A 15,799-nucleotide genomic window follows, 5' to 3' on the forward strand; every position below is an offset into this window, starting at 1 on the left:
ACGTAGGATATAACCAATTTTCGCATGGAAAGGTCCCTACTAAAACACCTGATGTTTTATACCAGAGTCCACACTAGGACCAATATGCAGTGTTTGAAGTGGGATAGTTTGCATTGTGTGTATTCTTTCCGAAATACAGTCAGTGACATCACCAGCAAACGTGTGATGGGCGATCCTCTTATTAATTAGTGGCATAAAGTGTAATTAATCGTGATTGGCTCTTATAGAATGCAATAAAATGTAGATGTGCAACAAATATAGTGGCTTCACATGCAATATCGAAAAATAATCGGTGATAAATACACAAATTTGTTGTGTGAAAAAGATAAATGTTGGAAATGCAGCTCACAGCCCTTAAAAGAACAGTTTGTCGTTTTTTCTCAAACCAGTTATCTTGTACCTTAGGGGAGCTCAACGATTCGTGTCCGGACAGGAAATAAAGAACACAATATGGTGCCGTATCTCTCTCCAAGGCGTGGTGTATGTGCGAATGTGCTCACATGTTACAGACGGCTTTTCAAAAAAAGTGTGAATTTTTTTTTCTTTCATTCCTGCTTATTTTTCTTCTCAATTTTTTTTACAATATCCAAACGCAAATCCCCAGTGAAAGCGCACACCCTTGTTTTTCATCAATGTAAATGATTTCGCTTTTTGTACTGCAGCAGAAATTTTTCGACCACAGAAACAGATTTTGTGCTCCCTTTGTGTGTTACCTTGAGCTGAATTCCGGGTTCCGCCACTGCTCGGAAGGGATTCGCCTGCCAATATGTTTGTTCCATCTGTTTCCACATCACCGAGTAGAAACTTGAACTGTCCTGGTAGCCAAATATGAATCCAGCATAGTCATCATCTGTTTCAGTGTTGACGTGAAAAGTCCCTTCAAAATCCACTCCATTGAATGCGGTGTAACCTTAGCACAAACAATACAAGTATTATATTTAATGGATTACGGATATTAAAGAGGCAGTTCCCCTTGCATGCTTAGGTTTTACTTTTTTTTAAATATATTTCTTCTCCATACTGTCCGTTTTTATCTCAAATTTTTGTCGCTGATTTATTGTAAAAATGCTTGTTTTCCAGGAGCTTGTCAGAGTGGAGCCATCGTCGGTTGGCGACATGACCATGTAATCGAAGAGAACACATGGCCGCCAATAATAACGTTGTTAGTTTGCTTTAAAGGGCCGTGGACCTCACTTTCGAAATAGGTCTCAAACTTGTCTTTATCTGTAACCACTGCAATGTCAATGGAAATCTGGAGGACTGTGTGTGTGTGTGTGTGTGTGTGTGTGTGTGTGTGTGTGTGTGTGTGTGTGTGTGTGTGTGTGTGTGTGTGTGTGTTTTGGTGCCCATCATGAAGGCATTTGATAATGGTCCATGGACCACAGTTTTAGTACCAGTAAATTACTGTGGAATATCCTCCTATGCAATCGTTTAGTTAAATGAAGCCTCATTTAAACAGTCTCCAAACTGCAAATTAGAGTTATCTCATACATTTTTTTGCAAGTAGGACTTTTATAAATATCACCTTATATTTTAGAAAATATCTACCCAGTGGGTCTTTAGGTTGCAAAAGCCAAAACCAGAGTAAAAATAGCAAATTTATCAAGGGAAAATGCTCAATAAATTCTAGTGTTTGCTATACATTTCAAGCCGGAAGACTTTGGCTAATTAGCAATAGGACTTTTGGGGAGGTCTATTTATCAAAGTCTCCCATCTGCAAAACTTGTACAATGGAAGAAGGGGAAATATTTCTCACCAACAGCAAGTCCTGGGTCACTATTCATTGTCTGGACAATTTCCATTCCCTGCAAAATACATAAGTAAAGGGCATTACACTGATGTTCTTGCCAGGCTCAGAGTGACCCGCATTCCTCAGCAGGCACTGGCATCTGGTGGGCACTCAGGATCCAGACTAGTCGACTCTCCCAGAAACAGGAGAGATTTCGGAAAAGACACAGGGTCCCTATTTACTAAGCAGTACTACTCCATAAGGGTTGGCATTCCACAAAGTCCTAATAATGGTTTTTGGGTTCCACAGAGAGACAACTCATCTGGAGAGGGATTCACCGATCTGGAATTATTGTAACGCGTGCTCCCCTTGGCTCTCTTGTTCTCTTTGACTAGGAAGGACCATGACAGGAAGTTGCAGAGATGCGGCTGCAGGTGCCGTCATGTGACATCCTGCAACTTTCCTGCGGCAAAGAGAAGCATGAGGCCGCAGGGAGGATCAATGACAGCAATAGTATTTTCTGTTGAAGCAGTCTGGGGTGAAAGCTTGGCTGTAGATTAGGCCAAGTAAGGAAGACTTCTGCTAAAAGGTAAATAGGAAAGAGATGGTATTAACATAAAATCAGCTATCTTCCCCCCCCCTCCCCTCACCTCCCAAACAAGGCGTTTCTTACCTTCTATGAATCAGGGGGGTCTACCGGACCTGACACATAGCAATCAAAACATCTTTTTGCCCAGATATTTCATTTTTTACTTTTGCCAGTACAAAGATGGCGGCAGAGTCACCCAATTGGAAGCTGCAGTGTCATCTCACAATGATGTCACGGTTTGCTATTGGCCACAAGTCAGACCCTAGTGGCCATATTGTTTCTCCTAGACCAGAATTCTTGCAAAGGAATATCAACAATTAAACATTTTCAGCTTGGAGTGCCTGTGGTTAAACTCTGGGGAACCTCTTGCTTCAAATGAGGTAAAAATAAATAAATAAGAATATAAAAGAAAATGACCAGCACAGATTTCTGCTTCAATATTATTTAACATATTCTAGAAGTTAATTTCAAATGTTTGTAAGTGAGCCCTCAGAATGGCGAGCTTTAAAGAAGCAATCCCCTCTACTCACCATAAAAAATACATGTCTTCTTTTCTGTCTCCCATTGTGCTTTTGCTTTGATATTTAGCAATCCTACCCTTTTTATTATTATTCTGTAGTTGCATACTAGAGTTGCTGTATAATTTGCTTAAAGATTGCCTACTGGGAAAATTATCATGGCCACTGCCTTCCGCACACATTAAAAACAACAGAGGTTGCCATGGTAACAGCTGATGCCAGTGACATAATAAACAGGCGAAAACTCAGTAAAAGCTAAAATAAATAAATGAAAAGTACAATATAGGCAGTTTGTTAGGGAGAAGAGCCATCAAATGAATAAAGGAGATGGAAGGTAAGGCTATCCCAATTACAGTACGATCCTTTACATTATAAAAGAAGCATCTAAGCCAGGGGTGAGCAACTCCAGATCTGAAGGGCCAACCAACCCAAGAGAAACAAAGAATCCCAGTATAGGAAGCACTCCATTCCCTGTGATGTGTAAACAATGTAGAAAAGAAGAAGCACACACAAGGCTAATGGAGAGTTAAAGAAACGTCAAGCTGTATTAAATCATCAGAGCTAATGAAGAGGTAACGTTTCAGGACTCTGGTGTTGGGTCTGAGGCAAGGACCTTGACTCCTGAAACGTTACCTGTTCATTAGCTGTGATGATTTAATACAGCTTGACGTTTCTTTAACTCTCCATTAGCCTTGTGTGTGCTTCTTCTTTTCTACATTGTTTGCCAGTCTTTGGATCCAGCCTTGGGATGCCGGGATCATTAGGAGGTGAGCACTACAAGCACAAAATGTTCTTTCTATTTTTATTAACAGTGGTGTGCCTTTTATACCTGTCTTTGTTCTGTATTCCCTGTGATGTGACTGATAAGTGTAAGTGATTCAAACGCAACTTTAATGGCAACAAATATTAAAATATATACGTCGAGGCTTTCTCAAGTGGCTGACGTGAATGTCGCAAGTGACGCTTCAAAAGGTTTAAAAGTGGATTGCCCTTTGTATGTTCGCCATACTGCTCTGTCCTTGATCAGCGCTTGAATGCTATTCAGTTTATAGGCTGAGCTAATGCAGCTGTAGAGATTGCTAATTGTTTCACTGCCTTGGCTGTATTATCCTATTGAGCCCTTAGTCAGCTGCATATAACAAAAGCAACAGGACCCCTGAGCAGCAACAGTATTGTCCCCGGTGATACAAGGACACATGTATCTAGTAGCCGCCAATGCAGCTATGGGGTACTGTAGATATTGCCCAATGCTGCATTACTAATGGCTGTATTAGCCTAGAAGCCTTTAGTCAGTTGTAGGTACCAATGGCAGCAATTATTGGCTCTCCCGTTAGTACTGATGTCACCATTTGTGATATCAATACTGTGATATCAAAACCAAAGAGAGTCAAAATCACCGCTTGTAAGTGAGTCTATGGGAGGATTTTCTGTTGAAGCAGTCTGGGCCCACCTTGCCACACTTGGGAGGTGGAGACCACACAAACACACACACACACTGAGACACACACAACCAACCACACACAGACACAGACACAGACGAGGAATTCAGTTAGTATAAATATATAAGTGCACATAGCTAAACAGGAGGGGGGGTGTGCTGAGCACATGCGTTCTAATTCAAACTTCTTTGTGTTTTGTCACTGAAAATGTGTTTTGATTTCTAATTGGCAAAGAACGGAAGAACCCTTGGACTTTTGTGGGGATACCGCTGGGCCCTCCTGCTAACAGTGAGTTCTGTGATTTAAATGCTTCATTGCATACTTGCCAGTCTATCACAAACAGACATTAACTATCTCACGTTTGATACTCTTGGAGGTTAGCCCATAGCTCGGTCACTCCCCCCTCTTCATTGTATATTCTATGATGCTGTGCAGTTTCCTTGCATTTCTCTGAGCGCCGGATTTGTGAACTTTCTTGTTCACTATACAACCAATTAAAAACATCACCATCACAAATACAATTTCTGTGACAAAACAGTGACAAAAGACAAAGATGTTTCACTTAAAATGCACGTGCTCAGCACACACACACTTTTTTTTTTATTTGCCTCTCTCTGGCTCAATAAATCTATAAATATAGGATGAGTATCTTACCTAGTTACAGGTTTTAAAAGGTTGAACTTGATGGACATACATTTACTTCAAGCTCATCTGCAGCATTACAGTGCCTCATCTTTGCTTATTTGGGGAATAGCTGCTTTAGTTGAATTATACTTGCATGCTTTTTGAACTCGCTGATGTTCAGCAGCTGCATAGTTTGTTTATATAATGGCAGCAGACACCGCATACACCTAATTCTATAAGCATGGGGCTGGAAGATGGTGCTATGGTTTGGGTTAGGAAATGTCCTACAAAACTCTAGAAAACCCACAAAATGTTAAACTTCACCAAGGTCACATTATTTAGTCATTAGAGCCAATGGCTGGGAATGGAAATTCATAAACTGTAACATTGTTTACCTTTTCGTTGGCTATTAAGCCTTCAATGCAAACTGGTATCAAAGTGGGTAATATTATATTTAGGAAACCTTATACAGATTAAATATACTATATGTGCTGCATGAAACAATTAGCAAGAATATACATGAAAAGGAAGAGAATGCATTCAAAACATTGTTTTAGAAATTGCATTGCATTATAGTTAAAGAAGCTGGCCCTGTATTTCTCTTGCTAATTGCTTTGCAGGTTTGTCCTGGTTTTAGGTCGCTGACCTGAGTTACCATCCTGATTACGGAGGAAGCCACGTGAGAAGTTTGCTGTACGGTGTAGATCTTCTAATTCTTGGTGGTAAAAAATCATACAAACTCCTATCGTTTCACGCAATAAAAACCCTCCTGCACACTTTGTATAAACAAATACAATATATAAATCGCTCCTAATCGTTGTGTCGGGGGAAGACCACTACATTTGCATAAAACACGTCCCCTTGGTTCATTTGCATGTAAATAAAAAAAACCTGCTGGTGCAGAGGAGAGCAGGGTACATGATCTGGTCTAAATAATGACGTAAAATCTTAAGTAAATTCTGGTAGGAAAACGCCAGCAAAATGTCTCAGGGTTTTACATTTGCACCATTTTTTAGCATTTGCACAACTGTCTTTTTTTTACTGCTTAAAGGAGTTAATAAAAGAAGAATATTTTTGCAATGAAACCAGTGTGAGATACTATGACTTTCAATGATTGATTTGATTCGTTTTTTGCTAGATCATACCTCGTTAAGAATAATCCAGTTTGGATCAATTTGTGCATCACCTTCCGGATCTAAAACGACTGTTTGGAATGCTCTGAAATCTGTCAGCGTAATTTCAGCGTTCTCTGGGCAAGCATCCACGATGTCAATCACCATGTCTTTGTCAAAGTCACCTTCACAAGCATTTCCAATACCATTGCCTGAAAAATACAGACGAGTAAGGTTTGAGCCGTGCAAAGCATTCACATTTACGGACGTGTTCCTGGTTTTTAAAAAGACACAAAGATAGGTAGTGTGTACCATCTGAGTCTTGTTGGTCTGGGTTAGGAACGAGTCTGCAGTTATCTGGTCCAGGTGGCGAGATGTCTGGGATTCCATCATTATCATCATCGTCATCACACTCATCTCCCTGGCCATCCCGGTCGGTGTCTAGTTGTGAACTGTTAATCACTGAAGGGCAGTTGTCTCGTGAGTCCTGATGGCCATCTCCATCTCTATCAATAAAAATAGGGAAAACGCTCAAGACAACATCCATGTCTCAAATGGATTCCCCAAGACTGTCGTTTTCCCATAAATGTTCAATTACCAATATGAAGATTATAAGTGTGCCAATGGCCACACTAAGGTCCTGATTTACTAAACAATTCTAATGTTAACCACACTTCCTGCCCGGTTTACATTATATTATATTTTTAGACTCAATAACTTTCAGTGTTATATACTTTTTTTTTTAAATGTATTTATAAAATGTTTTACCAGGAAATATTACATTGAGAGTTACCTTTCTTTTTTAAGTATGTGCTGGGTACTTGGATAGAGGCTACAAGCCAGACATGATAAGATTATGGTGAGATAAGGAAGTGGGACAAAACACCATAACATTAGCTTAATGCAACCACATAAAATAAATCAAGGGGCTAATAACTAAAGTTTTCTGGCTGCAAAACCAGTGCCAAAATGTTTCACCAAAGGAAAAATGCCAATTGCCTTTAAGGGAGCAGTTTCCCTGATTTATTTTTCACCATTTAATTTACATAGATAGGAAGCAGGGGGTCTCCAGAGATGACCCAAGTTAATTTCAGCTCTGGAGACCCTCTGGTTCTCGGGATACCGGAGAAAGTGCCTCTGATACAGTAGACCTCCAGGGTAAACAAAATGGAGGTTTGAATCTCCCACATCACGTGGGTCAAAAGGAAGCTATTGGCCCGTGTGACGCAGGGGTTTTAAACCTCCATAAAATACCAGCAGCACCTTCTCCGGTAAGAATCCCAGAAAACTGGGCGTCCTCAGAGCTGAAATAAACGTGGTTCAACCATGGAGACCCCCTTCTTCCCACTTCTATACAAAAAAAAAAGAGGAGGGGGTGGGGCAGGTGGGACTTCTCCTTTAATGGGATTTATTTTCTTTGATATCTCTGTTTTACACACTGGGACAATTTACTAGGCAAATTATCTAAAATATTAGTCCAAAATATTTGGTTAGCTGGTGCGTCTTAATGTCTATAATAAAAAAGTTGTCATCATTTTAGAAATGCAAACAAATAGGGTTTAGTCCCCATTTTTGTGTTCATATCAATCCTTTACATTACATTTTCATATTGCCAATACATTTGTCTATGTTTCTTAATTCTTTTAATCTTACCGGTCCTGGTTGGTATCACATGGATCCCCTACTAGGTCGTTATCAGCATCTGACTAAGAATAAAAAAAAACACACTTTTCAGATTCGATTCCTCAAGGGATTGGCTAGAAGATTATGGACTGGATGGCAAACTCAACGTGGACCCATAAATTACTAATAGCTCACATCATAAAGTCCCCATGCCCCTTCATATGCCCACATGTCAACCATTGTATATTCCCATGCCACCAATCACGTGGGCCGATATAACCCCATGGCTCATTCTCCCTCGAATGTCCCTATTCATTCCCTAGTTTTTATTCTGCCTTCAATTCACGAATCTATTGTCCAAATGGAGAATGTTTTAAAATCAGAGGATCACATCTGATCACCTTCTGCACACTTTCCACTCTACTGGCGTCCGTATTTCAGCCCACTCATGTTTCGAGACCTACCTATCTATCCCCTCCTACAGTGTTGCCTTCTCAGGTATCTCCTCTCCACTCCCAATGTTCTGTTAGGTCCATCAAGTTTCTGTCCTAGGCCCTCATTCTAACCTACTGTATACTTTTTCTCCCAGTGAATTCTCAAACTAAACTCTCTTTTGGAATTCAGTATCATCCCTATGCTGATGACACTCTCTCCTCCCCTGACCTTTACTCTTCCCTCCTTTTTCTCGTGTCATTAAATGTCTCTCCACTACTTTCTGACTGGATGTCCCACTGCTACCTAGAGCGTAACATATCCGAAACAGAACTCCTAAGGCAGGAGTGGCAAACTTCAGTCCTCAAGGGTAACCAACAGGCCACTGACTGAGCCACCTGTGCTGAAGCAGGGATATTCTTAAAAAAAACCTGTTGGTGGCCCTTGAGGACTGGAGTTGGCCACCCCTGTTCTAATCATACCTTTTGTTTCAACTGTGTTCCATGTTTCCTCTACATTTTAAGCTCACACGAGCTTGGCCCTCTACCTTTTGTATCTGTTTGTTCTTATTTGTATGTAATTTGTATGTCATTCTACTTAATGTAACTACTGTCCCCACACTGTAACACGCTGTGGAATAATTATCATTCAATGACAATAAAAAGAAAGTCCCCTTCCTGAAAAACTGGTGCAAAACCAATGCAAGAAAACAGCACCAGATCAAAGCAAACAAATTAATTGCTTTCAAAAGGATTTATTTTCTGTGATAAATATGTTTTTTTTTTGCACTGGTTTTGTCCCAGTTTTGCAGGCGAGAGACTTTTGTAAATAACAAGCAATTTGGCACTCAGCAAAGCTGCTCTATGTAACTGTAGACAATTGTGCATAGTTACAAACCTGCTCTAGACACAACCTACATTACAGCAATATTAATTTCATTGTTACATAAGGTGCCAATCTTTAGCCTTTCAATGGACCTTCATCAGGTGGACACTGTGCATACCTTGATGAGGATCTCTTAATAACCGATGAGTATCCATTATCAACTTTATGTCCCTAAGAAAATGCATTATTGTTCTAGTCTTCATGAAGGTCAACTAATGGCTTAATGAAGGTGCATCAATGAGCTTATTCCGCAACGAGGGGCAATTAATGGCCTGCCGAAGGTCCAATAAAATTGATGAAAAGTTTTATGTATGAACGGTTCCTTATAGGACAAAGTGAATCAATTGCTGTGATCTGTTCAATGGGTTACATCTTGTGAATTGTGTGCACTTCGTATAATGCGCTTTTTACTCCTAATGTGTCTGTAAGCCTCCCAACATAAAACTTAGATTGTAAGCTCTTCCTTATGTTGTAATTTAACTGGTGTACTTATTCCTATTGTTTATAATGCACATTATTTCCCCGCTATTGTAAGGTAAAGCATAGAGTACATGGTTAGCGCTGCATAAATAGAATGATACATTCAAATATTTTTTTATTTTGTTTTCACATTTTTAATGAATATTGTTTTTAAATGTTTAGCGGATAAATCTATATACTCCAAAGTGGCCATTTGGTTAATTTTCTGACCCAAATTCCCATGAATTGTGGTTAAAAAAAATGGACCACTAGGGTTCTATTATCTTTACTTTATCGTATTTATTATTAGTCTGCCCATGGAACCTCTACTTTCTCATATAATTGCCAGCCCCAAATGATTCATGTTATTGTCTTTACAACTATGATGACATCATAAGCCATATACCTGCCATTGGAGGATGTCCCCACTGTTCAAATGTACACCCGAAGAAGAAGAGACTGAGGTTTTGAAATCTCTCTACACTGTCATTTCATCTTTGAAGAATTTTTGTGTTGGTCTGCTAAAAAGTATCACAACCTACAATATATCTATATAGTATTCCAATTGAAAAGAAAATCATCTTTGATTTTGAAATTACACCAAGAAGTGGCATGTTCATGTAAAGAGTGAGGTGGTGGTTAAGGAAGTCCACTACACTGGCTAGTTCTTTACATTGTGTGACTGCTTAGTGATTGTACCTGTAATGTCCTTACTTACCTGGTCGGGATTCCTAATGGTGGGACAGCTATCGCACACATCTCCTACACCATCACCATCGCTGTCCTTCTGGTCAGGGTTGGGGACTGTCTTGCAATTGTCCACGGTATTTTTAATTCCTACAAGTAACACATTCTATCAGTTGTGTGCGCAAATGTATAAGATACTTTGGAGACTTTAATGTTATCTGGTTTTCCAGCAGCAGTCTATGCTGAGCGCCATTTGGTTTTGCATTTTATTTTTAACTTTAAGAGATCTGGTCTTGCCCGTTGCAACTCTATTTTTATATCTGAAGTCTGATGAAAAATTAGTAGAAAATACTCAGGTGACAAGATACTAAGATTATAAGAGTTAAACTCCTGTACTGTAGGCTTCTGCAGGGTTTGGGAGGCTACATTAAAGAGCACCCATCTACATTTGTTCAGGCTCTTTGACCTTTGTAGGAGAAGTCCCTCTGAAAATGCCAGGGATAAGACAACATGGCAGATAGAATCAGATTAAGCTTTCAATCCAGTCTGATGATGTGACTACCCTCGCAAACAGTAAGGATGAGACAAGCAGAGGATTCTGGGAGATGAAATAGCAACCCCGTAATCTCCCTAAATACTGTCTGCTGCAGTCTTAAAGACTAGAACTGTAGATTGGGAGTGTTTTTTGGAACGCATTTGAGGTAGTGTCCCCTCTTTCAACAGCCAAAATATATCATTTACTATTCATATTCTGTGAAGGCAGATACTGTAGATATGTTTAACAAAAGGTTAAATATCTTTTATTTTGACAAAGTTATGGTACAGTATACAGGGAGATGCTGACTAAGTTAAACACAGGAAGGGTGTTGATCCAGGGTGAACTCTGACTGCCATTACTGTGGTCAGGAAGGATTTTCTCCCTAATGGGACATATTAGGCAGATGTTTCTTTTGGGGTTTTTAAAACTATCAATAATGGATAAGTATCTCGCCCAATTAGTATTAAACAAAAATGAACAAGGGACCACTTAGTCTCCACTAGTGCTCAAACCACATTACAGCAGAGACCTTCCATGTGGTATTAAATGCTGTTAGACAGAACAAAAAAATGGTCATATGTTGCTTGTGAGTATATAAGTGCTGGTAAAGTCTTGATGGTAACATCAGTTGGCACTGACTCCTTATAACACAAGTTCCTGTATATTAGCACAGCACACAATGTTATACACTTCTCAGTCCTGTTGGCAATCATAAGCCCAATAATACAGTCCAAGATACCAGGATAGTGAATCGATTGTTATAATATAAATAGTACTCACTGGGTGTGACCATCTGTGTAAGCTCAAGATTGCATGCGTCTCCTGCAGAGGTATGGAACCAGAGAGATTCCTACGGATCCAGCTGGAGCCAAGGAACCAGAAGAGCACAAAAAGTGGGGACCAAACCATGATGTGCTATAAAACAACGTAATTTAATCCAAAAAGAAGCTACACAGTAACATACAGGTAGACCAAGTGATCCTCTAACGCGTTTCGCGCTTGTGCAGCGCTTTGTCAAACGCGTTAGAGGATCATTTGGTCTACCTGTATGTTACTGTGTACCTTCTTTTTGGATTAAATTAACTTGGTTCCTTGGCTCCAAATGGATCTCGTGGGAATCTCTTCGGTAGTATTTAACAAAGGTTGTTCTATAGGTGCCTATTCAATAGGCAATGAAGCAGTCTTCTCGCAGCGGTTAGTCCCACCCATTTGAATGGAGCTTATCTCTTTTCCAGCATACAGAAAGATATGTCCACTGCATACTAAATGAGAGCCATACAGTAGGGAGCTATTTATTCAAGACTTCCTGCTCCCAAACTAGGGTAATACTGCACCGGAACAAGGTTTATAAGAAAAAGAGACATTTTTGTTTTCAATTGTATTTTGGTCTTGTTTTTTCCCTCTGCACCAAGGGTGGCCAAGTCCAGTCCTCATGGGCCACCAACAGGTCAGGTTTTATGGGTAGCCCTGCTTCAGCACAGGTGACTCAATTAGTGGCTCAGTCATTGACTTAACCACCTGTGCTAAAGCAGGGATATCCCTAATACCTGGCCTGTTGGTGGACCTTGAGGACTGGAGTTGGCCCTGATCTAGACCTATAGTTCCGTAAAGTCCCCAAAGAGCAGTTGCTGAAGCTACCAGGCCCCAACAAGTCACATAAAACGTCCAATATACACGAGGAATGTTGAAATAATCTTGATCTAAGATGTTTTTAGGCTGCTCTGAATCACTGGCATAATGCCTCTTATAATGTTTCCCTTATTATTATTACTATTATTATTTTCATTCTTAGCAAGCAAATCAGGATAACACTGCTAGTTTACAGTTTACAATAAAGTCTCTTTGGAATGTAAGAGAGTGCATTTGAATTTGAACTTTGCACCATGAATATGTTGTGCAAGAACAAACAATAAATAAAGTGTTCCACTGGCTTCTGCGTTGCAGAACTTGGTACATCTGCTTCTGTGTGAATCAGCGGTGATAAAAGCTTGCCTTGACACACTGCAACTCTTACATTACTTTTCTGTTAAGGCTGTGTCAGGTACAAGTAGTTTGTTTCTTGCATTTAAACCACCTCTTTAACGATAATAAATAAGGGGAAATGAAACAAACGTGTTTAATGTTCTTTGTTGTGCCTTTCTGTCTAATACAAGTGTAGTATCCTCAAATATGTACTACCATATTATCATTCTGTGCTGGTGCATTTGGGAACTGCATTGTAACTATTTGTTTTGCGGATTACAAGTGCACATATTTTCCTGGACTGCAAGGAGAGTAATTTGAGGGTCTATACAGTACAAAGAGAAAGGTAAAAAAAAAAAACAACAAAAAGCTGTGTGTATTAGCCTGTGTCCCATATACACGTCACATGCTCAAAAGGTGTGCCTTAAGTGATAAATGGATTACAAAGAATCCATGGACTTTAACAGAACACCCACCCCCTTCTAATGGAAACTGTCATTTGTAAAGAATGTGGCTTTGCGGACATGTCTCTAGGTTCAAGAATAGTGAAGAACTTAGAGAGAGACTTTGAGAGAGAGACTTTGAGAGAGAAAGAGACTGGGACTTTGAGAGAGAAAGAGAGAGAGAGAGAGAGAGAGACTTTGAGAGAGAGAGAGAGAGACTTTGAGAGAGAGAGAGAGGGAGAGACTTTGAGAGAGAGAGAGAGACTTTGAGAGAGAGAGACTGAGAGAGAGAGAGAGAGAGAGAGAGAGACTTTGAGAGAGAGAGAGACTTTGAGAGAGAGAAAGATTTTGAGAGAGAGAGAGACAGAGAGAGAGAGAGACTTTGAGAGAGAGAGACTGAGAGAGAGAGAGAGACTTTGAGAGAGAGAGATTTTGAGAGAGAGAGAGACTTTGAGAGAGAGACTTTGAGAGAGAGAGAGAGAGAGAGAGAGAGAGAGACTTTGAGAGAGAGAGACTTTGAGAGAGAGAGATAGAGACTTTGAGAGAGAGAGAGAGAGAGAGAGAGAGACATTGAGAGAGAGAGAGAGAGAGACTTTGAGAGAGAGAGAGAGAGAGAGAGAGAGAGACTGAGAGAGAAAGAGAGACTTTGAGAGAGAGAGATTTTGAGAGAGAGAGAGAGAGACTTTGAGAGAGAGACAGAGAGAGAGAGAGACAGAGAGAGAGAGAGACAGAGAGAGAGAGAGACTTTGAGAGAGAGAGAGAGAGAGAGACTGAGAGAGAGAGAGAGAGAGAGAGAGAGAGAGAGAGACTTTGAGAGAGAGAGAGAGAGAGAGAGAGAGAGAGAGAGAGAGAGAGACTTTGTGAGAGAGACTTTGAGAGAGAGAGAGAGACTTTGAGAGAGAGAGACTTTGAGAGAGAGAGAAAGAGAGAGACTTTGAGAGAGAGAGAAAGAGAGAGACTTTGAGAGAGAGAGAGAGAGAGAGAGAGAGAGAGAGAGAGAGACTTTGAGAGAGATAGAGAGACTTTGAGAGAGAGAGAGAGACTTTGAGAGAGAGAGAGAGAGAGAGACTGAGAGAGAGACAGAGAGAGAGAGATAGAGAGAGAGACAGAGAGAGAGAGAGAGAGAGAGAGAGACTTTGAGAGAGAGAGAGAGAGAGAGATACTGAGAGAGAGAGAGAGACTGAGAGAGAGAGACTGAGAGAGAGAGACTGAGAGAGAGAGACTGAGAGAGACTGAGAGAGACTGAGAGAGAGACAGAGAGACAGACAGACAGAGAGACTGATAGAGAGAGAGACTGAGAGAGAGAGAGACTGAGAGAGAGAGAGACTGAGAGATAGAGAGATAGAGAGAGAGAGAGAGAGAGAGAGAGAGAGAGAAAGGGACTTCTTCCTTGATATATGTGTGAGCGAGGAGATCTGTTTCCATGGGGGAGATGTGAGACCCTCTCTGCACCAGCCAGACTCATCTGTACATCTCACTGAGGTATCCAGCTTACTGTAGGCTTCAGATAGTAAAGTATAGTGACAGTTAGGACAGGATTAGAGCACTATGCTCATCCTCTAAGGGTAAAGTTGCTTCAGGTAATAAATATATCAGTGATTCACCAGCTCCTCCATCTGCTAAGAGACTGTCAGACTATGCACTAATTTTTAGATATCTTCTGGACATCCCAGAACCATGGTACTGACCCTAAAACATATTTTGAACATCCCAGATTCACTGCACTAACCCAGAGACATCTCCTGGACATCCTATATCCACTGCCATGACCCTGAGACATCTCCTGGACATCCCATATCCACTGCCATGACCCTGAGACATCTCCTGGACATCTCCGTTCCACTGCATTGACCCTGTGACATCTCATGGACATCTCAGATCCACTGCACTGACCCTGTGACATCTCATGGACAGCCGATATCCACTGCCTTGATCTTGAGACATCTCATAGACATCCCAGATCCCCTGCACTGCTACTGAGCTGCTACTAAGAGGAGAGATTGAGTAAACTAATTCTGCTTTGTGTCATTGGGGGGACAGTATCCCTTATTATATTTCACAAGTGGACTCTACCTCTAAGGGGTTAATCTGCCTAGCTAAGTTCACATGAGAACGATTTATAGTTACGGGGAAAGGGGGCTGCATATAATTTGTGTTAATGTGCATAATATAGAGTAGGTTATTGGTGTATTTAATGTTCATGCTAAACTGCTCTTAAAACAGAAATACTGAAAGCTCCAACGGTGTCCAAGAACCCCCAGGTTCCGGATATATTTGTAGCTTTTGTATGCTGGTTTTGAGACAAACAAAAACCTGACAAATAGGGAAAACATGGCTGCCGTGTCAGCACTACAAAGAGGTGATGCTGTGGCTTTGCTAATGGCCAGGTGAGCAAGACTTGTTTCTGCAATTTGCCAGGTGGACAGTCGGTCCACCCCAGGCTCCAATGTTCCTAAACTACGGGGACCCAAGGATGAGCTCCGTGGGACTCCTCAATTCAGGTGAGATATAAAAAGGAAATGACGTAGAATTGCTGCTTAATATAAAACACTGTGCCTTTAACGAGACCCCATTACAGATATAACTCTGGTTCTCCCTCAGTATCCACTATTCATGGTTTAACATAGTCCACAATATGGGGTCTGTGTATCAACGTAGAGAAAAGTGTGTTTAGACGCACTGCTCCGTGTTTTGAAGCAGAGCTGCGGTTTATGTCGGAACAGTTTCTCACATCTGATGCAGAATGTTACATTTGCGCC

General features: G+C 40.7%; 1 protein-coding gene and 1 long non-coding RNA gene across 2 annotated transcripts in view; one reads left to right on the plus strand and one right to left on the minus strand.

Annotated features, from left to right (window-relative positions):
• Positions 1 to 15,799, minus strand: part of COMP (cartilage oligomeric matrix protein) — a 73,861-nt gene that overhangs the window by 3,947 nt on the left and 54,115 nt on the right. The window contains exons 11-16 of the mRNA XM_075610875.1: positions 10,129 to 10,247; positions 7,665 to 7,717; positions 6,324 to 6,517; positions 6,045 to 6,223; positions 1,757 to 1,805; positions 714 to 910 (exon numbers count right to left, since the gene is read on the minus strand). Coding sequence (XP_075466990.1) covers positions 714 to 910; positions 1,757 to 1,805; positions 6,045 to 6,223; positions 6,324 to 6,517; positions 7,665 to 7,717; positions 10,129 to 10,247 — 791 coding nt within the window. The remainder of the gene's footprint in view (positions 1 to 713; positions 911 to 1,756; positions 1,806 to 6,044; positions 6,224 to 6,323; positions 6,518 to 7,664; positions 7,718 to 10,128; positions 10,248 to 15,799) is intronic.
• Positions 332 to 6,804, plus strand: LOC142501250 (uncharacterized). Its single transcript, XR_012803449.1, has 3 exons — positions 332 to 1,159; positions 2,125 to 2,318; positions 6,038 to 6,804. It is a non-coding gene; the product is annotated as an uncharacterized LOC142501250 (long non-coding RNA).

This window comes from Ascaphus truei, chromosome 8 (genome assembly GCF_040206685.1).
Source record: "Ascaphus truei isolate aAscTru1 chromosome 8, aAscTru1.hap1, whole genome shotgun sequence".
Taxonomy (NCBI): Eukaryota; Metazoa; Chordata; class Amphibia; order Anura; family Ascaphidae; genus Ascaphus; species Ascaphus truei.